The sequence below is a fragment of the Natrix helvetica genome (genome assembly GCF_964273705.1).
Source record: "Natrix helvetica genome assembly, chromosome: 1".
In the NCBI taxonomy this organism is placed as follows: Eukaryota; Metazoa; Chordata; class Lepidosauria; order Squamata; family Natricidae; genus Natrix; species Natrix helvetica.
This window is the reverse complement of record NC_138548.1, coordinates 144916268-144942801: the sequence shown is the minus strand read 5'-3', so window position 1 is coordinate 144942801 and position 26534 is coordinate 144916268. Positions and strand designations below refer to the sequence as shown.

Genomic DNA, 26534 nt, shown 5'->3' with positions numbered 1-26534 from the left:
CACCTGGATGCAATTGTCACTTGCTTTGGCTGATAGTTTTTGTTACCACTACCTCAACCCATTTCTTTCCTGTTTATAAAAGTAAATCTTGGAAGTTTCCAATAGTTATCTTTGACAGTGTCACTTAGTAAATCATATTGCTGACTCCTGTTATGTGTTGAAGAAAAACAGGAAAATATATTGTTGTGCATTTGAATGTGAGGAAACCTCTAAGAATATGAGATGGGATGGGATTCTGCACATCAGAGAAAAAAACTCATTGAGACATACCTAAAGTAAATCTTTAGAGTGCAGTAATTATTAAGGTGACCAACCGTCCTCCTTTAGGGAGGACAGTCCTTCTTTTGTAAGTTCTGTCCTCCCTTGAAAAGTGTCCTCCTACATGTCCTCCTTTTTGATATTTGAAGGCTAATCTGTTGCGCGTTATGTGACATATTTTATTAAACAGTTTTAATGGTGGTTTTTTTACTTCATCGCAAGTATATTGAACAGATATTGAATCTTGTGTTGAATTTTTATCTAAAGAAATGCTAGACATTAAAATAGACGACAATTGTCTCTTTGAAGAAATTAGAAGACTGAATATATATTTAAATTCTGAAAAATTAATACAATGGGAAAATCAACATGTTGAAATTAATAAAAGATGGGTGGATATTTTCAGCCATTTCAAAAATGAACATATTCCATGTGAACATTTATTTATACTTGTTCAATTTACGTTGTGCTGCCCTGGAACTAATGCAGCAGTTGAAAGAATTTGTCCTCCTTTTCATTGTAAAAAAGTTGGGCACCTTAGCATTTTGGACAATAGAACGTGCTTTGTCCTCCTTTTCATTGTAAAAAAGTTGGTCACCTTAGTAATTATGTGGTGAGAAACAATTTGGTGTAGTGGTTAAGGCATAAGTTCTGAAACCAGGGAATTCTAAGATCTTATACTGCCTTAGGCACAAAGCCAGCTGGATGACCTGGAGCCAGTCACTTTCTCTCAGCCCTGAGAAGGAGGTAATGAAAAATGTTATCAAGAAAACTTGCAGGGACTTTTAATGAAAGTGCAGGGGTTGGGGGGCGGGGAACAGCAATAAAATTACCATATAATGCCTTCTGATGTTGTTGGCTAATTGTAGTATGCTATAAGAATCAATACATTTTCTCTTAAATATTTTTTTCAATATCAAGAACCTTCCAATTACATAATTGTATTTGCCAGTGTAGTATAATTATTTACTCTCATCTCAGGGAAACAAAACTGGATTTTCCACAATTTTTATGTATGTTCTGATACTTATACAGTTTTTATTTCTCTAGGTAGTTCATAACACAGCTGTTCCTAATGCATTAGCAGTTGACTGGGTTGGAAAGAATCTCTATTGGTCTGACACAGAAAAAAGGATGATTGAAGTTTCGAAAATCAATGGCTTGTATCCCACTGTTCTTGTGAGCAAAAGGGTGAAGTTCCCTAGAGATCTCTCTTTAGATCCTCAAATTGGGTATGGAGTTATCATACAAATTATTAGTGCAATTGGTTGTTTCTCGTTTGGAGAATGTTTATAAGGAAGTATATCCTTTTCAACAAGAGTAATATTTAAATGGAAACATTTTTGGAGTTAATGTAGCTAAAATGAAAGAAAATGGAAATAATTGTTATATTTAATATTTGAAAATTTCAGGTTAATAATAATATAATGACAAATTTGTCCAGTATAAATTTGAGCAATAATGTCTAACAACTTATAACAGGTGAATTAATTCAGATGAATGGATTTTTAAATATTATTTAAAAGCCATTAACTACTACACATCTCCACTGAGGTTCCATGTCACTGGATTATATATAGGAATCCAATGGAAATCATGTCAAATAATGCTATTTATATGACATCATACAAATGGCATAAATTATATACAATATAATTGTAATGCAAAATGATATGTACGTAATTCATATTGATAATGCCAAGATGCATATGATATCCCTTGCCCTTTAGATACCCATTATTTTATAAGCTGTTCCATAGAAGTATGTCAGGGAAAAGCCTGGAAATTTGAGAATGCAAGAATAGTCACCTCAAAGAAGTGGTTCTTATAAATATTTATTGAATTCATCTTTCATAAGATTGAAATCTAAACTCAAGACACATTCTTGATCAATGTTCCTCATTCATTTGATCCCTCCCCAGATGTTTGATGAGGAAGAACCAGCAAAACCTTAATGAACATCCTTTTGTTTTGGACCCTCAGTTATATACTGAAGCCCTGTGACCAATATAATTTTGTTCATGTGATCTCTTAATCATGTTGAATGCCTTTTTTCTGACCAATATTACTTTATTAATATCTTAATAGCAATCAGAAACTATACATAATATTCTATTATTGAAAGTGCATAGAAAATTGGCAACCCAGGAACATCTAATAGTACTCATGAGAAATTTATATACAAGTCAGGAGCACAGTATGGACAGAACATAGTGAAACAGACTAACTCCAGGTTGACAAAGGAGAGAGACGAAATTGTATCTTCTCTCCCTATTAATTCAACCTATATGTTGGGGGGTGGGGTGGGGGGGTATTTTGGGCTCAAAACCCAGCCTGAAGATGGTGAGTGAGACCTCGCTGAAACGTTGCCAAGGCAATCTCAATCTTACACGGGAAAAGACCTGAATACAACAAGACCAGCATACACACACACACACACACACACACACACACACACACACACAATATATATATTAACATAAATAAAATATGTGGGAGAATTAGATCACATTTTCTATTTCCACCTATACCTTCTTTTCTCTTAAACCTAGGGTAGCCCCCAAAGGATGCAGAATATTTTCAATATCACAGAACACAATGAAAGTGTGTGACCATTTTTTTAAAAAAATATTTATTTTATTAAATTTATATGCCCTCAATATCACAATTTGAAGTGATTCTGAAAGGCTTACAATGTAACAAAACATACAAATATATACATAATGATAAATATAAAAACATTTTCTTGGGTAGGGAGAAATTAATATATGTTATAAGAATTGTAGAAAGTTGGCATACCTTTAAATTTAATATTTAAAGGGCAAAGCATGACTAATTATTGAGCCACAACAGAAAATGGTCTGGGTAGGATTATTTGAGAATGTTTTGCTCATTGAAAAAAAAAATGACGGATGAGGGATATATTGGCTTATGGATTGCAGATTCTATGCCATTTTTTTTAGCTCCAAATATTTTTTTCCATTCAGTGCTGAACATTGTAAATTAATTTGTACAGAGAAAGATTTTGATTTCATGAACTTTCATAAGAAAAGATACAGGAGAAAATGGAACATTTTAAACAATTCAATCCATTGTACACTTTTTTGCCATTGTAAGATCATATCTCTTGCTTTATGGGAGAATATGTGAAGTCAATTCAGTAAAAGAAACATAACAGACCTTAATGTTTTGACCAACATTAAATAAATTATCAATTCTTTTGAGATAGAATAGAGTCCGTGAGTTCTGAATTAGCAGAATTTATCAATTTAATTCATCGATAATGAACAATGTGATACCTAAAAACAAAGTATCACATTGTGATACATACAACTTTGTAAAATGTAACATTTCCAATTATACTGATGGCATAATTATTTACATAGTAGCACCATATTTATGAATTTTGTTTCCTAGTTATTTGTATTGGATTGATTGCTGTGAATATCCTCATATTGGTCGAGTTGGCATGGATGGCTCTAATCAGACAGTTGTGATAGAAACACAGATATCTAGACCCATGGCTCTTACAATAGACTATGTCAACAGAAGATTATACTGGGCTGATGAAAATCATATTGAATTTGCTAATATGGATGGCACCCGCAGAAATAAAGGTTAGTTACATTCCAAGAAACAAACTATTACAGCCTGTTTTTTGCCAAATTTGTTGTATTAGAAAAGTATTCTTTTATAACCTACATTTTTCTAAAAAAATATAAATACCTAAAGTCAGGTCCCATAGACAATTTACTCCATAAATTATATTAAAATATCAAATTGTTTGTTATTTTCTTCTAAACACTTCCTTACTTATTTGATTTTTGGACATTCCCGTACATGAATATCTTGTGTGAAAAATAATAACACATATTGTGTTTGGCCTATGAGGCTTGACTTTTGATACACACTATATATGAAGAAGCTAAGGACAATATATACAGTATATCACAGAAGTGAGTACACCTCCTCACATTTTGTAAATATTTGTATATCTTTTCATGTGACAACACTGAAGAAATGACACTTGGCTACAATGTAAAGTAGTGAGTATACAGCTTGTATAACAGTGTAAATGTGCTGTCCCCTCAAAATAATGCAACACACAGCCATTAATGTCTAAACTTTTGAGGTTAAGGACAAGGGAAAGAGTGGGAAGCTTTTATTATTTATGTAATAGAGATCTGTGGGATGAAGGGGAATATTGGATTCAGTGATTGACTGGTCATCCTACAATTCATATTACCATCGGTTGTCCCAATCGCATGGTATGATCTTATGAGATAAATCTTTAGTTTTAACATTAATTCCACCTCTGTGTTTACAAATATCTTATCCTGAGTACTTGTACTACTAAGTTTTATGAGCTGTTGACAGCTGTCTGGTTTAACAACTGATTTCATTTTTTCTGGAAAAAAAATCTCTCCTGTTTACGTGTGTATATTCATAACATAAATCCTTATGAAAAAAATGCCTTTAATTTTAGACAGAGTTTGAATTTGATAATGATTTTTAAAGTTTTAAATTGCTTGGTCTAGGAAACTGGAGGGATTATTGTTTTCATGGGGATATCTAAAATTGGGGGCATTTTCAACAAAAATTATTCAATTCATAAAATAACACAATAGAGTAGCTGTTATCCCCTGGCTGCAAGGATTGTCTGCTTTGATTTCTGCCATTTTTGTTCTGTCTCTCTTGTTTTAAAATATATCCTCCACAGATTTTGCTGAATTTGACTTTTTATATTTGCCCTGTGGTTTTGTAGTAGCTTAGTGAGAGTTATTCTTAGATTACATCACTTGAGTGTCTGTTTTAAAGTATTGTCAGATTTTGCCTAATTCTTTATCCTCAGAAGATACTTAGAGGAAATTTAGGAATTGCAGAAGGATATATGGATTGAAAATATATAGAGAAGAAATGCAGGCAGGATGATTGACTAGGTTAGAATGATAATTCAGCAAATGGAGAAAATATCACAAAGTATTTGATGAAGAGAAAACTGAAAGAGAAACAACTGTTAAAAGGCTTTCCAATAGAAAGCAGAGACTAAAAGACATATAACCTGTTAAACAAGATAAATAGTGATTGTGAAGCAACTTCAGGCATAACAGCCAGGCCTCCAAAGAAGATACTTTTAGGGTAGGTTTTGCAATAAAAATATTTTAATTATAAGTCTTTCTCAAAACTCAATATTAATGTTACTATATTCTATTGCAGTCCCTAATCAACATGTTCTAGGGGTGATTGCTCTAACATTATTTGAAGACTATATATACTGGACAGATGGAAAAACAAAAACTGTCAATCGTGCCCACAAAATCTCTGGAGCAGATAAAGTAGCCCTGATTAACTCATGGCATGCCATAACTGATATTCAAGTTTATCATTCATTACGGCAACCTAAAGGTAAGAACTGATTTTTTAAAAATCACATATTAATTCAAGCAAATGCCTCTTCCTCTGTTACCAATTCTGCTTAGCAATAACCACAAACTATTTAGAGTGTTTAAGATTGTTAGAGAAGTAAAATAGATACTAGACAACTGGCTATTCTTCAAAATACCTATTATAATTGAACAGGATAAATCACAGATATAGCTTTTAATAACTTAGTGAGCTTCTTCCATTCTCCCTGGTTCTTGTGGATAGAAATGAATACAGCATTTTTAATATTGGTGTAAGGATCAGATTCTTCCTGGGTCAGAAACATCTTCCATTAAATCACTTTTACTGTGGACTGAGGACTAGAATTCACCTTAACTCAAATTTAGAACTTTCTTTAGCTCTATTTATAGAATATATTCTGTGCAGAATTCAACATGAGTAATGAATTTTATCTTTCCCTTTTTATTATACCAATAATAATATTGCAAAGCCAATCTTCAAAGTAGATTTTCTAGAGCAGGGAGACTTTGCATGCAGTGTATAAGCTTCCATGGGAGATGGAAGCTTACACGTAACAATGTCTGCACTGTAGAAATTCTCAGTATTTCCATGGATGTTTCAGTGGGACATAAACACAAATGAGGAGCTGTGTACACACTCTACTTTATTCGAGTAGAGTGTGCACTTAGCTCCTTTTTTGTGTTTATGTGGGAAGATACTATATCTGAACACAGCTGTTATTATTGGTCAATTGTCTGAATTAGTTTTATAGAATATAAAATGAATTTATGTCATAAAACTATATTTATAGGAAAGTAGTAACAATTCAATTTTCATAATTTATTATTCTTACTTATCTTTTAAAACAGTATTTCTAAAATGTATGTATCAAACATGTTAGATGAATCTTTAAACTGGAAAATATTACAGCTTTAGAATTAGTCTTCACTTGAGTTTTATGGGCATGTTTTAATTTTTATTTATTTGTATTTCTAGTGGCTAAACATACATGTACATTAAATAATGGTGGCTGTAGTCATCTGTGCCTTCTTGCTCCAAACAAAACTCACACTTGTGCCTGTCCTACCAATTTTTACCTCGCAGCAGATAATAAGACCTGCTTATCAAATTGCACAGCCAGTCAAGTATGTATATTGTTTGGCATGGAAGATTTAAAAAAAATACTTTAATTATTTCATTTTAAGTATATTTACATATTTTTGAGATATATGTCACTTCTAAAAAAATTGTAACAGTATACTACATATTTAATTCTCTGAAGTATATTATTGTAGTAAATACAATAGATTTATATGTATGAAAAAATGAGACTTTTAAAAGTTTCTTATAATAATTAAAATCACATTTCAAAGTATATCAGATTCCAGTTACTGACTTTTTATTCTACTTATAATATATATAGACAGACACACAGATCTTTGTATATCTATTTTAAAACTTTTTAAATTACACTTTTCTCTTTTAGTTCCGCTGCAGGACTGACAAATGTATTCCATTTTGGTGGAAATGTGACACTGTTGATGATTGTGGAGATGGATCAGATGAACCTGAAGAATGTCGTAAGTATAAATGAATATAATAATTTAGGAATACTATTCTTCAGACTTATCAATCATATTGTAAAAGTGATAAAGATAGAAGTGCTGAAAATCATTTTTTCATGCTATATATTACATTTGAAAATGAAGAATATTACTGCATAATAAAACAATGCAGTACCTTAATTCTTACAATGATCATACTTTTTTTCTAAGTGTAGGAGTTTCAATTGAACTTCAGAAAGTAGATTTGTTACTACCCCTTAATATGTATCAATTCTGCGATTAATAATATAAAACAGATTTATTAGGCTTTTGCCAATCACTTGTACAATGGATGGTTGCTATCCATCTTCTGTAGTGTGGTAGAAATATGATTAAATCAGCTGACCATTTGATAATTTCACAATATTCTTTCAGCATTCAGAAAGTGTGAAGTAAATGATGCTGTCAGAAAGCAACAAGTAACGTTTCTCATAATTTTTATTTATTTGTACATTGATGTTTCATTTACATCTAAAATGATATATTGTCATCCAAACTTTTTCACACAGCAACAACATAAGACAGGTCTTAACATGTCTGTCTATGGAGATTCTCAGTCATTCAGGTCATAGTTTTCCCAAAGATGCTTTTTCCAAAAGGCAACTGGACTTGAAGATATTTTGCTTCTCATCCAAGAAGCTTCTTCAGTTTAACAGGTCCAAAATCAGCCCCAGATATAACAATTGCATCACAATTTAATTCAGATTTTCTATCTTTAGTTCTGCTCAAGCAGTATTAGGCTGTACTAACTGTATTAGGAAGATTTGCTAGGACTGTAAGTCACCCTTATTCAACAGAATCGTCCAGCACATTAGCCAAATAAATAAATATATTGAGATTACATTTTGTCACCAGATAGATGAATTTCATGGATTATTTTGAAGCAAGTAAAAATGTTCTCAAAAAAATAGGAACCCAAAACAAGGATACCTTTTATTTTATATTTTATTGCAGAAATGTTTTGGGAAAAATAATAAAAAAAAAAGGTTTAGCTATCAGCTACATTGACTTTTCTCTTTGTCTTCTTATACAGTAACAGTTGCATTATGTATGCTGCTAGGGATTTACTCTCTTACAGTGCTTCTTCCCCCCCCCCTTTTTTTTTGAACACTCAAAGCCCATTTTTTTGAAAGGACCTGAAAACTATTTCTGAGTTCCAGTGAGGCAGAACATGATTTACGTCTCTTATTTTTGATCTTTACTCTCATCCTTTGGGCTTACTCCTCCATTTGATAGTCTTCCTTATGGAGAGTTTCTGTCACTATCAGGTTCTATTGTAATGCTTCCTTTCTTTGAACTGATAAATCCTTCTCCTTTCTTACCAGTTGAAGTGTGGCCATTGAGTGTAGGCTAATTCTCTGGGGGGTTTTCAGGACTGTACCAGGTTTGCAAGTTCTTTTCAGGCAGAAAGACAAACATTCTATAAACATTGCACATCTCCGACTCCTATTAATTCCTCTTCTTTTTTACCTTTTAGAATACATCAGTAGAAATACTTTTTCTTATCTTGTTCTCTTTTCCAACTCTTGACTAAGAAAGATATCCCCTAAAATCTTTCATTCTCCATATACATTTGTTCAGTTCCTCAAACGTGCCTGCCTTATATTCCTTTCAAAGTTTACACTTTCTTGACACAAAGCAGTCTTTCAACTACCCCACATATAGTACATTGGACAATCAGCAACTTTCAAGATATATTGTACCTGCTGCAATTATGAACTATACAGGACATTGACTTTATAGCTCTCACAGTTGAGCAAGCAGCTATTTAGAACACACTACTTAAGGTTGTTTTTTCACTCTCTTGGAAGGTCCATCTTAGCTCTTCCTGTTCACTTATTCAATACCCTCATTCCCTGAGACCTAGCTGTCTTATATTGCTCAGCAAAAAGTCAATAGTCTCAGGTCACATCCTTTTTCAAATTAGGCAATTACTAAGCAACTCTACTGATCTCCCATTCCCTATTTCCTGAAAACAGTAAAGTGGGTAGGATACTGAAGAGGATTGGAATTCCCCCTGCTAAAATAAACTATACTCTAAGATATAGCTAAGTGTATTACACCAATCCTCGAGAGAGGAAAAATGTATTTTTAGGCAACGGATACAAAATGCATCTCAATATTCATCTTCTTTACTATAATTTATATTCAAAGTAAGAGGTGGTCTCCTTCATTCAAATCTAGATTGCCTAGGGAGAAACTAGGTGCTCTTAATTACCTTTTGCAATTAATGCTTCAGAAGTATTGAAAAGGAAAACTGTTTCAAGTCATGATAAATGAATGCTTCTTAATTAGATAGAAATATTAGTCATGAGATTACTATTATGAGACTACTTATAAACTTAAGTTGGTTTAGAAAAAGATCTACAGATCCATTCTGCAGGAAAACAATAACAAATGGCAATAAAAATTCTGTATAATTTTAGTATATAAATTATAAATTGTTTATTTATGTTATGTGGTTTTGGAATTGTTAACAGTTCAAAATAATTCAGTATAAATCAGAATTCCTAGATTTTATATGATATTAAAACATATTAGAAACGTTTGTTCATAGTAGTAAAATTTCAGGGTAAATAAGCATATGATTATATCCTCTAATAAGGATAATAAGCCCAAAAGGTGGCTCTTTGAAATATTGATTATTATACACATAGAGGTAAAAACTGTAGTACAGTGTAATTATATTCAATAGACTTATAAGCACTTTACTGAGGAGAAACATCAATAAATATGCACATAGTGCTCAACTTTCTACTATAATTGGGATCCCAAACACAATCATTGAACAAAGTGATCATTGAGTGAGATATTACACGATTGCTTTGCTCCATGACTGAGGTACCTGGTTGTAGTTGTTAAGCAACCTGGGTTGTAAAGCAGATAATTCCAACTAAGGAGCATGGGGGTATGGAGGTGAGACTCCGGGAAGCTTAGTGCAGACCATACATGAGTGTCTCTCTTCTTAGGAGTTAAAAATAAGCCCTGATAAAATCCAAGCAAGATTTTCAGCCCCTGAAAGGAGAGAGACTTGAGCACATCCTGCACTAGACCTCCCAAAGCCAGTCCCATCCCACTAAGGCACCCCATACCCTTTACCTTACTATACTGCCTCTCCGTTCTAGTGCTAAAAGTCCAGTCCCACCAGTGCTTTTCAAAAGGGAACTGAACTTTCTTGATTTTTTTTCTTTGAAAATGTTTCACTTCTTTGGTTATGAATGGGGGGAATGGAAAGATTTATATTATTTGTGGCCATTAGCACTCTGAGAGTCAATGAGATCCTTTGGAAATTTATCTGTACCCTCAAGGTCATCTGAATCAGAGTGCAAATGGGTGTGAAACCTTCTTGAGGCTGTTGAATGGAGTATGTTGTAGACAGGGGACAGGTTCAAACCAAAATGTGAACATTCTGGACAGAGAGGACCATTGGATTGAAAGAAGAGTCAAAAAGGCCATTTATGTTGAAATTGAACAGCCCTCTCTCAAACAAGGGAGAGAGAGATAGGACAGCACCTATCTCGTTGGCAGAGAAAATTCCAAATGGCAGTCACAGGTTTATGAGGTGCTTGGAAACTAGCTGTAACTATGAATAGTACATAGTTACCCAGATCATGATGGTGTGGGATGTGTGATATTTCACAATGATCAAAAGTGTTTTATGAAGCATCCTTTTCAAGGCCTTCATTAAGCAAATGACTATTAGTCAATGACTACCTGTAGAAATTATGATTGTTGATACATTTTACATACAGTCTTTATAGCAAATCAAATGAAAGAAAGCGTATGTGCTATGGATGAGAAATAGAGCTTTTGATATGATTTGGATTTAGTTTATTGTGTTTAAAAATTAAATATTTTTGAGTCATGCTCACCTCCTAATCATGTATGGAAACTATGCTATGTTTTTTTTTTCCCTCCTAGGAATTTATTCATTTATTTATGCTTTTTTTTTGTATTTCCCCTTCAATTTATACCTCTAGGATTTCATACTTGTTTCCTTGGAAAGTAATTTGTTCAAGCTTAGTTTTTTTTTAAGATTAGCAAACGTCAGCCAGGTGGAAAAGGTATACAGTAAATGTAACTTATAATCAGGGACAATATGGATAAAGTCATTTTATTCAGTATAGTAAGGAGATGATTGATTAAAATTTCTAGAAATACAACATTGTAAATATATTACACTATGTTTTTTAATACTGTATTTCTATATGATTAAAAATGACTGTGTCTTAGAAGAGAACATTATGATTAATTAGGGTGAGGAAAGTGATACTTTTGAATCTCTATCAATTCTTACCATATATGATTTAATTGCCTTTCTTCATTGCATAAATTTTCTGCAAATGTTAGAAAAGCCCCTATTGCACTTTATTACCAACATATGTAGTATTCAAAGCCTCCCCTTTTTTTCAGCTGAATTTAAATGTCAACCAGGGCGTTTTCAGTGTGGGACTGGTCTCTGTGTTTTACCAGCTTTTATATGTGATGGGGAAAATGATTGTGGAGATAGCTCAGATGAACTTAATTGTGGTGAGTATGATTGATATGAGAGAAAAAATCTTGGACAACTGAGAAAATATTGTTCACTGTTCTCCTGTATATGTGCTGAAAACATCCCTTTATGTAATATGCAAGCGACAATTTAACCTTCAGGAAAATTGTGCTTGCGTGGAAGAAATTTTGATCAGAAATATTTGAGATGTATACAGTCCTACAATATATCAGCATAACATTTTAAGAATTGTATTACTCAGATATGATATTATCTAATGGTTCAACAAGAATAAAATATCTGATTTTTTTTTAAGTAAGGCTCATTTGGAGTTTTGACTCTGATTAACTAAAATCTTGAATTATTTGTTACTGCCACTACTAGTGTCTATTAAGAAATTTAACAGTTGGAAAAGAATTGTATTTGAAAGTTCTCAATCTCTTACACAAGAAGGCAAATAATCAAAACATTATTTATGTAAATGTCAAGACAGAATGCCCCTTTCCCAGTATAGGAATGGCTGCCAATATGTGTTAGAAAAGTTTGGTCTACATAATTTAATAATTTAAATCATTTAAAAGAAGTAAAGTTAAAACAAAGTTAAAAACTTAAAGACGGAAAGGAAGGAGAAGGAAAACAAGAGAAGGAAATAGGAAGATGGGGAAAGGTGGCAGCGGTGGCATTGGTGGTGGGCGCAACAAGTGGCAGTGGTGGCAGCAGCAGCCACACAACTGTCAGTTGCACTTGAGCAGTAGCAAAGCCCACAGACACAACTGGCAGAGGCAACAGCAGTGGCAGCATGTACAACTGAAGGTGCTTAGTGTAGAGAAGGAGGAGAAGAAAAAGGAAAAGCAAAGTTAAACGAAAGTTAAAGGAGCAAGAGGAGCAAAAGAAGAAGAAATGGTATCAAAACATAATTGTGACATACAGCATGATGGCTGAGAATAGCAGTGACCACATTGGTGCAATGAAATATGAAACAGCAATGCAACATGTCAAAATAGCGACCACCAAGCTTTGCACAGAAGTAAAAGAAGGAGGAATAGAGGGACAATTTACACTTTTACATTAACAAAATGTTTTATTCCAACACTAGCCATAAGAGGAAATTAAACACTATCCACAAGAGGGAGCAGAGTATTCACTTTTAAGTATAATTTCAGCATTAACCTCAAGAGTGATTGTTAAAAAAAAATTAAAAACCCTGCATACAATTTTTTAAAAAATTAATGCAATTTTTAAATATTGCAAAATTTTTCAGTTTTTGAATTTTTTGAATTTTTAAAGAAATTAAAGAAAAGAACACAATGATTAAAAATTAGAACAATTTATTGTCAAAATTAAATTCATAAAACTATTTTAATTATTTTTTTAATTCTACATCTTTAAGATTTTTAAAATTAAAAAGAAGATACCCAAACACTATTAAATAAGACAAATTAGGCAAAATTAGAAATACTGCTTAAAAAAGACATTGACTTGTAACTACTGCGAGCAAGAATTCACTATTTTTCTATACACTTTTACAATAATTGCAAGCTAAGAGCCTTATTTTCCCCTTTATTCTTTTTGCTTATTCCTTCTCTGGATTACAAACTATATCCTGAAGGTGATCTGTAGATTACAAACTATATTTTGAAGGTGATCTGATTTGTCTTTGATGTGTTAGCTTTAAAGTTTACTTCAACACTAGCCAGAAGAGGGAGCAAAAGACTAACATTGAAGTGTTATTTCAACATTAACCACAAGAGGAAGCAATGACCAATTAAAAAAAAAAAACCAAAAGGGATATGGAAAAAAATGTTTAAAAAATTAAAAACCCTACATAAACCAAATTTTAAAAGAAATAAGACATTGGAACTATTGGGACCATTTGCAAGAAAAATAACAGTCATGGAAAAACACATATTCATAAAAAAAAAAAAAACAATGTGATTTTCAAAATATGTGCCATGTATGTATTCTTGCCAATAGGAGACACAAATTACCCTGTTTCCCTGAAAATAAGACCTCGCAGTATAATAAGCACAATTGGGCTTTTGAGCCCATGTGGTAAAATAAGCCCTTCCCTGAAAATAAGCCCTCCCCGAAAAATATTGCAACACAGCAGCAGCCATGAGGTGACCACGCTTACCGCTTCCTGCACCTCAAAAATAATAAGACCTCCCCGAAAACAAGGCCAAGTGCTTATTTCAGGGATCAAAAGAAAATAAGACCCTGTCTTATTTTGGGGAAAACACGGTATATCTCTACCAGACATAAACCAAATGAATTACTCAAGGAAAAAGTAAAGGATCTAGAGGTAAGTCTAGCTACTCTGAGATTCAAACATCAACATGAGAAACTCCAGCTAAAGGAAGACTATAAAGAACAAACAACTGTCAGAAAAATGAAACTTTAGAGATAGATTGATGGCAAAATGGCACTCATAGAAAAAAAATGTAACCAATGTCCCTGCAGTCTAGCCTAGAAATCAATTTCATCTCCTCCTCCTAAAAGATAGTGTGCAGATATTTGGTGAAGGAACATCATCAAGCATACTACTGACAAGAAGAAAAGGCTTTTTCACCCAAGGAAAAAATGATGTAAATTGGTGATAGGAGACTCATTTCTCAGAGGAATGGAATGAGCAATCTGCAGACCAGATAATCTATCAAGGGAGATATGCGGTCTTCCAGGAGCAAAGATCAAAGATGTGTTTGGGCGGTTTACTAAAATAATTAAGCCCAAAGATTGTCCCTTTTTCCTCTTTCATGTGGGGGTGAATGATACAACAAAGCCTGAAAACAATATTAAGATACTATGAGCAACTGGCATGAAAGCCAAAGAGAAAGGAGGTGGTGCTTTCATCGGTATTTCCAATGGAAGGTCAACATCTAATTAGGGAACAAAGGATTTTAGGAGTAAACGACTGACTTAAATAATTGTGCCATTAAGAGAACTTTGGATTTCTAGCCCATGGTTTACATTACCTACATGAAGGGCTTCTGGCAGGAAATGGGCTATACCTCACAAGAACAAGGAAACATGTTCAGCTTTTCTGAAATGTTTTAAACTGGAATGGGCAGGAGACCAATTTTTAGGACCAAATTCCAAGCACAAACCTCAAGAAATCCAATCAAACAGGTAAGGAGTGGTGAAAAGGAAGGAGAACTCTGATATAAAACAAAAGAAGTAGGAAGCAAAATGCAGATTCAGTCAAGAGGATTTCAGACATCTATACACTAATGCTCTAAGGAACAAACAGGGCAAACTTGATGCTGGTATATGAGGGCAGGTTCAACGTTGTTGCCATTATAAAATCTTGGTGAGATGAAACCCAAGACTGGAATATACTGCTAGAAGACTTTAAATTATTCAAAAGAAACAGAGTTAACAAAAGAGGAAGTAGAGTTGCATTATTTGCAGCAAATAACTATACTTCTACAGAAATGTACAAAACCTGTGCATTGTGGCTGAAAACTTTCTTGAATGGATTTAGATTAATATAAAAGGAAAAAGGAATGACATTGCTATAGGAGTATACCACAAACCACCCAACCAAGCAGAAGGAGTAGATGAACTTTTTGCTAATCACTTAGCTAATGTGTTGGGAAAAAACATCACAGTACTAATGGTGGGACCTTAACTACCCTGACATGATCTGGGAGACAATCTCTGCACCAAGTGGGATGTCAAACAGGTTGCTGAAGAATCTAACAGACAACTTTGTCACCCAAAAGGTAGATGAATTAGAGGGTTAGCTATACTAGACTTAACATTTCATTACTAACAACAATGAAATGATAGAGGGGGTTGAACTTTGGGGGAGAACGACTTTGTCACACTGGAATTTGACCAAATGCAGGCACAAATAATTCAACAATGTAGTGTCTTAGATATCCAGAAAGCCAATTTCTGCAAATTTATTTAGGAAGAATTTCATGGGTAGAAATCCTAAAGAGAAAAACAAGATGCTCTGAAAAATGAGACTATAAAAGCCCAGTCTAACACAATACCACAGAGAAGAAAAGCAAGAGACACCTCCACATACACACACACCAAATGAAACTAGCAAGGTTGCATAAAGAATTTTCTAGTACATTGGGAGACAAAAGGATATGTAAACCAATGGAAAAAGAAATATATAACTTCAAAAAGAATGTCAACAAATACAAAGGACAAAGTCAGGAAAGCTAAGGACAAAGTCAGGAAAGCTAAGAGTTAGAATGAACTAAAACTTGAAACAAATGCCAAAAGTAATAATAAAAAGTTTCACAAATGATTTAGATGAGCCCTATCTAACAAAATGCAATTCAGTGGTGAGAAAAGTAAGGTATTACACTTAGGCAAGAAAAGAAAAGCCAAGTGTACAGGTTTAGAATAGATGGTACCTGGCTTAACAGTAGTGACTATGAGACAGAGTTAAATGTCTTAATGGACAACCTCTTAAGTATAAGCCAGCAGTGTGTACAGCTATCAAAAAAGTTAATCCCTCAACAGAGGGATAATATCAAAATCACATGAAATGATAGTACCGGTTTATATTCCACTGGTAAGACCACACTTGGAATGCTACAGTATGTCCAGTTCAGTTACAACGATACAAAAATTATGCTTATTCTGTTGAAAGTGTGCAGAGAAGAACAACAAAGAAGACAAGACTAAACCATACAATGATCAGTTGTGGGAACTACTAATAGCTAGTCTATATCTAGTCTATTGAAAGGCAGGACCCCCAACAGAGGGATAGTAGGGGTTACATATTAGCAGTCTTCAAGTACTAGAGGGCCTGTCAAAGATAAGAGGGGGTCAGGCAGGACAAAAAGTAATTGGTGGAAGATCATGAAAAAGTGATCCAACCTAGAACTAAGGAACAATTTCCTGGCAGTGAGAACAATTAATTAGTGGAACAGTTTGCCTCCAGTAGTTATGGGTGCACCATCACTGGAAGTTTTTAAGAAGAGATTGGACAACTGTATGTCCAGAATGGTATAGGGCAGTGATGGCTAACCTTTTCAGCAAAGAATGCCGAAAGTGTGCATTTGTGCACACAACACGTTACCTCTCCCCCATGGCCCCCACCCCCACGCATGCACGCCTTTCCCCCTGCCCGCTGCCTGCATGTGTGTCTCCCGCATGTGCCCTGCCCCACGCATTCACGGCAGAGACCCAAAAACCAGCTGGCTGGTGAGAGGCGCACATGCACGGTGGAGCTGACCTAGGGCCATGGCTCATGTACCCACAGAGAGGGCTCTGCATGCCACCTGTGGCACACATGCCATAGGTTCGCCATCACGGGTATAGGGTCTCTGTTTGAGCATGGGGTTGAACTAGAAGACATCCAAGGTCTCTTCCAATGCTGTTATTCTATGTTATTCTATTTATTCTACTTGTACAACCATTTTGCAAATGCTTTCATAATTCATTACTATTTAGATCCTGTACTAATTATTTGACTAGTACTTGTACAAGTTATAGCAACAAATCCATCTTGTACTTTTTAAAATAGGGTTAGCACAATGCTGTATTAGAAATATTCTATCAAAATTTGCCTTTTTATTAAATTTGTTAAAATTTAATGTTAATGATTAAATTATGATAACTTGATTAATGATTAATAAAATTAAAAACGTAATTCTTAATTAAGAAAAAACAATATATGAGGATTATTTGTGTGCCTGTGTTTAATGTAGTTACCTTCTTTTCTTCCTTTCCCCACCCCAACTTCCAGATACTCATGTTTGCCTACCAGGTCAATTTAAGTGCACCAAGAATCAGAAATGTATCCCAATAAATCTCATGTGTAATGGACAAGATAACTGTGGTGATGAAGAAGATGAACAAGATTGTCGTAAGTCATTCTTTTTAGTATGTAAAAATTCAGAAATCTTGTCAAACATAACAGTCATGGCACCTAAGAAAACATATTGCTTATAAAACAGAAAGCTAAAGATGATTCCAGGAAACATATATATTTTGCACAAATATATACAGACCCATAGGATGGTTTTTTGCCAGGGAGAGGAAAATTTGAGGGATTGCCATGTAGTAGGGGAGGAGGGAGCTGGAGTGATTAAAGAATGATGGCGGATGATTTTTCTAGGCCCTACCTAAATTATTTGGATGTTTCCAATGGCTTCAGCTAGCTGCCATTTATGTTGACCCCTGGGCACTGGCCTATTGAAATCTCTGTGTGGGACTTCTGAATTTAGAGTCTTTGTTACCTAAGCAGCCACCTATGACTGTCATCTGATTCCCATCATCTCCCTGATTCTCTATACTATCTAATTTTTTTTACATTCTTTTGCCAGGATGGATAAGGAGACCCCATGACTAGTTAATCCTTGAGGATTTCATTTTGCTACCAAATGTCATTGAACCAGGGGGTAGATCAGAATTCATGGCCTGTATAGCAGCTACAAACCTGTGCCAAGTCATCAAGCAACCAATGCATACTAGTGTTTGCAGTTAGGGCAGCTGTGATGTTTTTTTTTTTTTTTGCTAATAAAGGATATTTACATCAGTCCATTACCATGGTTAAATCCCTCTCTGATTGGCTTTCAGCTTGCTAGGCAAGTTCAGTTCAGGTGCCTAGGCTTGTTATTATGGGATTTACCTGCTCCTGATGAAGTGAGCAGGACATTTCACACTCTGAGCTCAGCCCTCTGTTTATTAGAACCAGTCTTTTAATCACCCGTTTATTAAACTCAGGTCCCCTGTATCCTAAAGCTATCCACAAAGTGACCTCTAATTGGTTTCATGCAGTGACGTGCAGTCAGGTGAGGCAAGTGAGGCACAGCCTCACCACTCTCATCATGAAAAAAAATGTAAAAGGAAAAAGCTGAGCTAGTTGCTGCCTCACCGTGGATGACCTCACTGGTGTTCTCCCTCCCCAAGTGTAGTGACTTCCTCCCCAGGCCCCCATTCATTTGTCTCTCTCACACACACAGCTGGATAAAACTATATAAAAATCTAGCCCAGCTTCACTGATTACAAGTTTGAAAAGGCAACGTGGCTCCACCTGCAATCAAACTACACTTGGGGAGGGAGAGCACAAGCGAGCACTGAGGAGACCACAGGAGGAGGCAGGAAGCCAGTTTGAAAAGGCAACGTGGCTCCACCTGCAATCAAACTACACTTGGGGAGGGAGAGCACAAGCGAGCACTGAGGAGACCACAGGAGGAGGCAGGAAGCCAGGCAAAGAGCCATGCTGTAGTACACACACTTCCCCCCAGCCTCTTTCTTTTGGAAGGCTCGGCTCGGCTCCCCTCTGGCTTCTCTGCCTCTCCTCTCACCCCAGCCTGCCAGCAGGAGGTGGTGGGTGGGCTTTATTGTGTTCCAGGCATTTCCCACCCAGACAGCAGGCTGCATTTGCAATGGTGGAGGTGTTTGGGAAAGGCAGCAGGGGAATGGGGGGGGGGGATGGCAGAGGAGCTGCTTTCAAGCCACTGGAAAAGATATCCAATCCAACTTTTGTGTGTGGGGGGGTTTGTTTGAGAGTGAGTGAGAGAGGGAAGGGGTAGGAGAGATAGTCCAATCCAACATGTGTGTGTGTGTGTGAGAGAAAGAGAGGGGGGGAGGAAGGGAGAGAGGGAGGAAGGAGGGGAAGGAGAAGAAAAAAAAAAGAGAAGGAGCAAAGGAGAAAAACAAATGCTGTCGCTTTAAATTGGAACTGAGCATGCCTGGCTGTGGAATTCTGGGAGTTGAAGTCCACAAGTCTAAAAATATTTGAAACCCAGCACTGTGTCAGTGCCTCACCAGTCATAAACCTCACCGCACATCACTGGTTTCATGTGGTAGTATCAGCTTATAAAGGAAGTGACACTATGCCCCTTCCTCAAGAAGGCAGTATGCCTCAATGAAATCTGAATTTAGCAGTTTTGGATTAAGAGTATATTTCTGGATGCTACTTTCCTTTCTCTATAGTCAGTTCTAGTCAATATTGATGGAGGGGTTGAGATCCTTTTATCTATGGGATCCCAATGAACTTGCCCTCTTTGTTGTTGTTGTTTTTTTCCAACTTTTATATGAAACTTCCAGGTCAGGTTATTTATTGATTCAGGGTTTGGCATCATCAGTCTTCTTTGTATGCAATTATACTTTTAAATTAGAGAACTTTAGTCTCTAAATTCATGTAAATAAGTAGATAGTAAAAGATACTAGTAAGCAAGGATTTTAATGGCTGTTGTGTGGAACAAACAACAGCTTTACACATATTTTTTTTTAATATAATGGTTTTATTTAGCACAGAGGGAATAATATCCAGCTGACTATATGGGATCATCTATGGTAAGAAACAAAATATGGCATAATCTGTTAAAATGCAGATATTGGACAAATACTTCTGGATTTTACAAAAGTCTATGCAGTATGCTAGCTAATACTGATGTCAATGGCAGGAAACATTCAAAATAATGTTTTTCGAGAAAAATAAGTTTTATATAGTTTATTCTATAAATGCTATTTTCCACATGTCTAATCAAAATCAAGTTCTAAAAATAGATTAAATTACTAAATTATTCTAAAGTAATGTAGTATCCTATATCATGGCAACAAACCCATCCAATTTGATTTACTTTTGAGTAAACATGTATAAGAGTAAGTTTAGGATAGTGGTTAAGGTATTAGGCGAGAAACCAAGAGGCTGTAAGTCCTAGCCCTGCCTTAGGCACAAAGCCAGCTTGGGCCAATAACTTTGTTTCTGCCCTAGGAAAACTAGAATGGCAATTTCAAAGAAGAAAAACCTTGCTGTGAAAACAGCAGGGACTAGTCCCGGTCAGTCACCCTAAATCAAAAACTGACTGACAGGCAGAAAAAAAAGTCAGTTAATAATAGATTCAAATTCACTGGAAAAGGATGTATTAGTGTTTTCTTATATTAATCAAATGTAATATATTTCTTCAAAGTACTGTACCTTGTAATAAAGTATATTGCTGAATATACCCTGATAAATTATTTTGAAGTAATAGTTTATTTCCAATAGCCGCATTAAAAGGCATTCAAAAAGATGTATAGAATTTAAAAACTCTTGTTGATATTGACTGATCATCTTAATTCATTTTATAAATACATGCCTTGCTTCTTTTGTTTTAAAGCGGAAAACAGCTGTTCTCCTGACCATTTTCAGTGTAAAACTACAAAGCACTGTATTTCTAAACTGTGGGTATGCGATGAGGATCCAGACTGTGCTGATGGGTCTGATGAAGCAAATTGTGGTGAGTTCTGTAAACAATTTCAGTTTCCCTATGTTTTTTCTTATTTATTCAAAATTAGTATATTTGGAAAAGTAACATTACTGGCTATCAACCTGAAGAATTTATATAGCCACCCATCAATCAGAAGATTGATTGTTTGTTGATTGATTATGACCCCATAGATTGATTCTTACCAGAATAGCAAAATAACAGATTGAAAGGAACCTTGGAGGACTTCTAGTCTGATTTTGCCCTTAATGATTTGTCCCTAACTTCAGATTTTCCAACTGTGCACTCATTGCCACTGTAACTGAATTCATGCACCTTGCTGTTCTTTCTTCTCCTTACTTTTGCTAACAGTAGAATATCAGATTATAATGTAATACCATAATGATGTTAATACATTAAACATTCCGTTATTTACATTCTGTCAGGTAGATTTATAAATTCCATGAAAGATTGAGGATGACACATTTTGCTGTATTATTTCTTAGTGCGTTCCAATGCCAAAATAACAGAGTTTGTTTTATCTAGGGGTTTTAATGGACCAAAACTGGCTTATTCCAAAATTTACCTAATTTATATTGATGCAAGCCAGAAATTTAGTTTATTTAGCAAAAGATTCAATCCAAAAAAAAATTTTTCTCTTTCTTTCTCTCCCCTTCCCCTTATAAAGTTTGCATTGTAATCTGGTTCTTTATTTAATACTTTATTGCTTCTACTATTGAAATGTGGTTTAAAAATGTGATAACTGGTAATTTGCAATGCATTTTTCTTATTCCTAGTCATGCATATCTAGTAGTATGTTAACAAAAATAGTATAAACTTTTGTGACAGATAAAAAGACATGTGGCCCCCATGAATACCAATGCAAGAATAGTAACTGCATTCCAGATCACTGGCGATGTGACAGTCAAAATGATTGTGGTGACAATTCTGATGAAGAAAACTGCAGTAAGTAATGTCATATTTGTAAATCATTCTACAAAAAAGAGAAAAACACTGCTTTAGTCTCTATTTCTGCTATTTTTAAAAGACATTTATGTTACCTTAATACTTCAGATAAATGATTAATAATATTAAAGATCAGATCTGCTGATTAACTTTTCTATTTTAATAATTTATTTTTTCTTAAAAGGTTCTAGCCTTATTAAAATATTATGAGGGCTTAAATAATTCCCAATCTTATAATAATTTCATGAAAGATTACAATTGAAAACCTAAAAACTAATATAAATGAAAAAGATGTAAGAATAAAAATTAAAAAATTGGAAAGTGCCGAAGAGATATGTATAAAATTTCCCCCATCACAAGAGTAAACAATTTTAATAACTTATCACCTTCTTTGAAAATACAATAAATTACCTCTTCTTCCCATATCTCATCTCCTTATAAACAAAATATTAAAACCACATTATTCAATCCTAGCAAAAGTCCATTAAAGGTTACCAGATAAAACTGCATATCTATCTTAACCTTGATGAAATAAACCAACTTCAGTTTTTTTGTGCCTAATTTTTTGTTAGTATAGTGGTCAAGGTAGAAACATAGAAAACAGGAGAGTGAATTTTAGTCCTGCTTTAGGCATGGAAAACAGGCTGGGTGACTTTGGTCCAGTTACTTTCTCTCACTTGAACATACCTCACAGCTCATTGGGAAAATATGAGAAGGAAGGAATATTATGTGTGTTTGCCACCTTGAATAACTTAAAGAGTAATAAATGGGCGAATGATCATCTTTATATTCCTTACCTGTAATTTTAGCAATCTTGGGTTTAAAACCCTTCAAATAATAGCCAATAATTTATTTCTTATTTGCTTTTGTAAATCCAGTATATAAAAGGTATCCAATTCACTCTTCTGGTTTGCTACTTCGATGTCCCTTTTAATTATATACACATAAACTGTTTCATTTGTATGTCCAATATAATATCTTTTCCCATATCACCGGGATGGTGAACCTATGGTACGCGTGCCACAGTGGGACGCATAGCCATTTGTCAGGGCACGTGATCCGTTGCCCTGGCAGCTGGCCAACACGCATGTGCCTGCTGGCCAACTGACTTCAGCCTTTTTTTGAGGCCATTTTTCGCCCTCCCCAGGCTCCAGAGGCTTTATAGGAGCCTGGGGAGGGCGAAAACAGTCTCCCCCGGGCCCCGGAGGACCTTTAGAGGCTTCAGGAGCTTCCCTGAAGCCTCTGGAGTGCAAAAAACTGGTCCTACAGGCAAACCGGAACTTCAGGAACTTTGATCAATTATCCTGATTTAGGAGTAAACAGTGATCTTTGTAGAGGATATCAAACAATTCAACCAACAAAAATGGTTGTGAAAAAGTCCAGAAGGAGCTCTTCAAATTGGGTGAATGGTGAACCAAATGGCAAATGCAATATTGTTTAAAGAAGTATAAATACATGTACATTGGAAGATGAGGTGGGCTAATTCAAATATCAATTGATGTGGTTTAAAGTACCTAAAGTTTATGTCACAATTGGATCATAGTTAATTGTTCAATGAAAATGACACAACATTGTGTAGCAATTGGGAACAAGGAAAATTTCACAGTAGAGACCAATAGGAATTGGGCTGAAGTTTTTTTTTTAAATCCAACATTGCAATGCCCTTATATAAAACTATGGTTAAGGTAATCCACTATCCAACTTTAATAATTGGATAGTGTTTATTATTGTGGTTTTATAACATTTTAATTTTTTGTAAAACAGGATTTTATTACAGAAAGAAATGAAATAATAAAAAATAACCGAGGTCTCTTGATTTCAGCAGATTATTAGAATGCTTTAAGGCATTTTTTTCCTGCTTTTGGCATCCCAAGTCATTTTTTTTATTTCGGCTTTACAGGGGATAAATTCCAGTTTTTCTTTTCCTAATTATAATTATATGAAGAGGAACATAATAGCTAAAGTGTTCAACTTAGATACCAGTGATTCAGATGTTCCCACTTGACTATAAATTTCAGGGGGTAACTTGAAGTAAACATCTTTCAGACTAATTCACCTCACATGGAGTAGCAGGGAGGAATTAGTAGAAAACCCATGATTCTCTAAGAATTGTGTTCAGCCCCTTTTCTTTCTGCTGTTAAGAAGTAAGAATTTTAGTTCACTTCACTTTAAAATATGGCAGGAGTGTCAAACACATGTCGTCACGGCAGCATCACATGACACATCGGGACTTTTTTCCCCTTCACTAAACTGGGCATGGGATTGGCCAGCACGTGATGCATCCGGCCCATGGGCTGTGAGTTTGAGAGCCCTGAAGTACGGCATCTATGACCTGTAGAAAGTGACAGTAGAAAGTGTTCCTCTTTTAAAACACTCGGATCAGGAGCTATCAAGTGAATCTGATTAGAGACATATTTAAAGCAGGCAAAAGAAAGCAATTATTTGCCTAGAATCCATATGTAACCTGTAGAATTTAATCATAAAATGTGATGATGGCCATTAATTTCTTGGCTTTAACAGGTGATAGGATAATTAAGGGAAAACAAATTTATCAAAGACTATCAGTTTTGAATATTGAGATATCTGAGTTGGGAACATTAAGCAGCAAATATCAGTTGTAGAGGAACAAGAGTGGAAGCAGAGTATTTATTGCTATATTTTATTTATATCCAACTGTTCAATCAGAAGTTCAAAGCAGCCTGCATAGTACACCAGCTTCCTATTTCTCCTTTCATCGTTTGTATTTCAGTAACAAGCACATAGTATCTTCCTGTTTAAGAACTGAGAGAAACAAGCAGTTGAAAGGATTAGACTTTAGATTTTTTTTTCTTTTTTCAGAACCACAAACATGCACTCAGAAGGATTTTCACTGCTCAAATGGAGACTGCATGTCTGCAAGATTCTGGTGCGATGGTGATTATGACTGTCCAGATGGTTCAGATGAGGTAAAGTAGCATTTAGTTTTTCAAATCATCTATTTTGTTACTTACTGAAGGTAAATCATGAGGAATCAGGTAGTCATAACAGTGCAAGAAATCAAGAGGGAAGACTATAGGCCACCTGGAAAATACCATCTACCAACGTATAAAAGACTACAATATACATTTATTTTGAGCAGTTCATTTAGGGAAATCGCAATAACAAGTTTTTGAACTTTAAAAATCAGTTATTATAAATTGGCAATTAATTGAGAAGGATGATTCCTGAATAAAATTATTTCTTATTCTTGGAGCAGAGAAAATAATGGCCAATAGATAGTAAATCAAAAACTGACATCCATTCCATACAATAACTGTGGAGAAAAGGTTGCCTTTGATGACATGCTCCATCGTGATACCTGGATAATGCATGAGTAGTGTGAATGGCCTTGTGGCAGCAAGTGAAGAGACTGCATTTTGATTTTTTTATGCTTGGAGGAGGAAAAGGCTGCATTTTAAGAGACAAAAATGAATAATTGAGAAAAAAGAAAAATAGGAAGTATACCTCTCCTTTTCTGTACTCTGTCCAAGCACAAAAATACTGTGTTTCCCTGAAAATAAGATAGGGTCTTATTTTCTTTTGATCCCCAAAATAAGCTCTTGGCCTTATTTTCAGGAAGGTCTTATTATTTTTGAGGTGCAGGAGACAGTGACCATAGTCACCTCATGGCTGCTGCAGTGTTGCAATATTTTTGAGGAGGGCTTATTTTCAGGGGAGGGTTTATTTTAGCACATGCGCTCAAAAGCCTGATTAGGCTTATTATCCGGAGAGGTCTTATTTTCAAGGAAACAGGATAGGTAGCTTTATTTCCAAATGAATAAGAGAAATACTGTATGATGAAAGGAGAGATTATCTGTATTTCAGTAGCATACTTCCCTATAAGTGTACTAGGGAGAAAAAAATGTGGAGTGTGTGATAATTGAGAATGAGTAAGTGATAGAGAAAAAAGTAAAGAAAATGGATATAAATAACAAGAAAACAATGGTGGATTATTACATACATACAATGGCAGAGTTGGAAGGGACCTTGGAGGTCTTCTAGTCCAACCCCCTGCCTAGGCCGTTATAGGCCTATATTATACCGTTTCAGACAAATGGCTATCCAACATCTTCTTAAAGACTTCCAGTGTTGGGGCATTCACAACTTCTGGAGGCAAGTTGTTCCAATGATTAATTGTTCTAACTGTCAGGAAGTTTCTCCTCAGTTCTAAGTTGCTTCTCTCCTTGATTAGTTTCCACCATTGATTCTTGTTCTACCCTCAGGTGCCTTGGAAAATAGTTTGACTCCCTCGTCTTTGTGGCAACCCCTGGGATATTGGAACACTGCTATCATGTCTCCCCTAGTCCTTCTTTCTATTAAACTCGACATACCCAGTTCCTGCAACCGTTCTTCATACGTTTTAGTCTCCAGTCCCCTAATCATCTTTGTTGCTCTTCTCTGCACTCTTTCTAGAGTCTCCACATCTTTTCTACACCATGGTGACCAAAACTGAATGCAGTATTCCAAGTGTGGCCTTACCAAGGCATTATAAAGTGGTATTAACACTTCACGTGATCTTGATTCTATCCCTCTATTTATGCAGCCTAGAACTGTGTTGGCTTTTTTGGCAGCTGCTGCACACTGCTGGCTCATATTTAAATGGTTGTCCACTAGGACTCCAAGATCCCTTTCACAGTTACTACTGTT

At 35.1% G+C, this 26534-nt stretch overlaps 1 protein-coding gene across 1 annotated transcript in view; it reads left to right on the top strand.

Moving 5' to 3' along the window:
* Positions 1 to 26534, top strand: part of LRP1B (LDL receptor related protein 1B) — a gene marked incomplete at its 5' end in the record, with an annotated part of 698113 nt that overhangs the window by 607246 nt on the left and 64333 nt on the right. The window contains 10 exons of the mRNA XM_081955361.1: positions 1309 to 1490; positions 3676 to 3875; positions 5476 to 5664; positions 6640 to 6788; positions 7130 to 7223; positions 11661 to 11777; positions 17453 to 17572; positions 20817 to 20936; positions 21753 to 21869; positions 24708 to 24814. Coding sequence (XP_081811487.1) covers positions 1309 to 1490; positions 3676 to 3875; positions 5476 to 5664; positions 6640 to 6788; positions 7130 to 7223; positions 11661 to 11777; positions 17453 to 17572; positions 20817 to 20936; positions 21753 to 21869; positions 24708 to 24814 — 1395 coding nt within the window. The remainder of the gene's footprint in view (positions 1 to 1308; positions 1491 to 3675; positions 3876 to 5475; positions 5665 to 6639; positions 6789 to 7129; positions 7224 to 11660; positions 11778 to 17452; positions 17573 to 20816; positions 20937 to 21752; positions 21870 to 24707; positions 24815 to 26534) is intronic.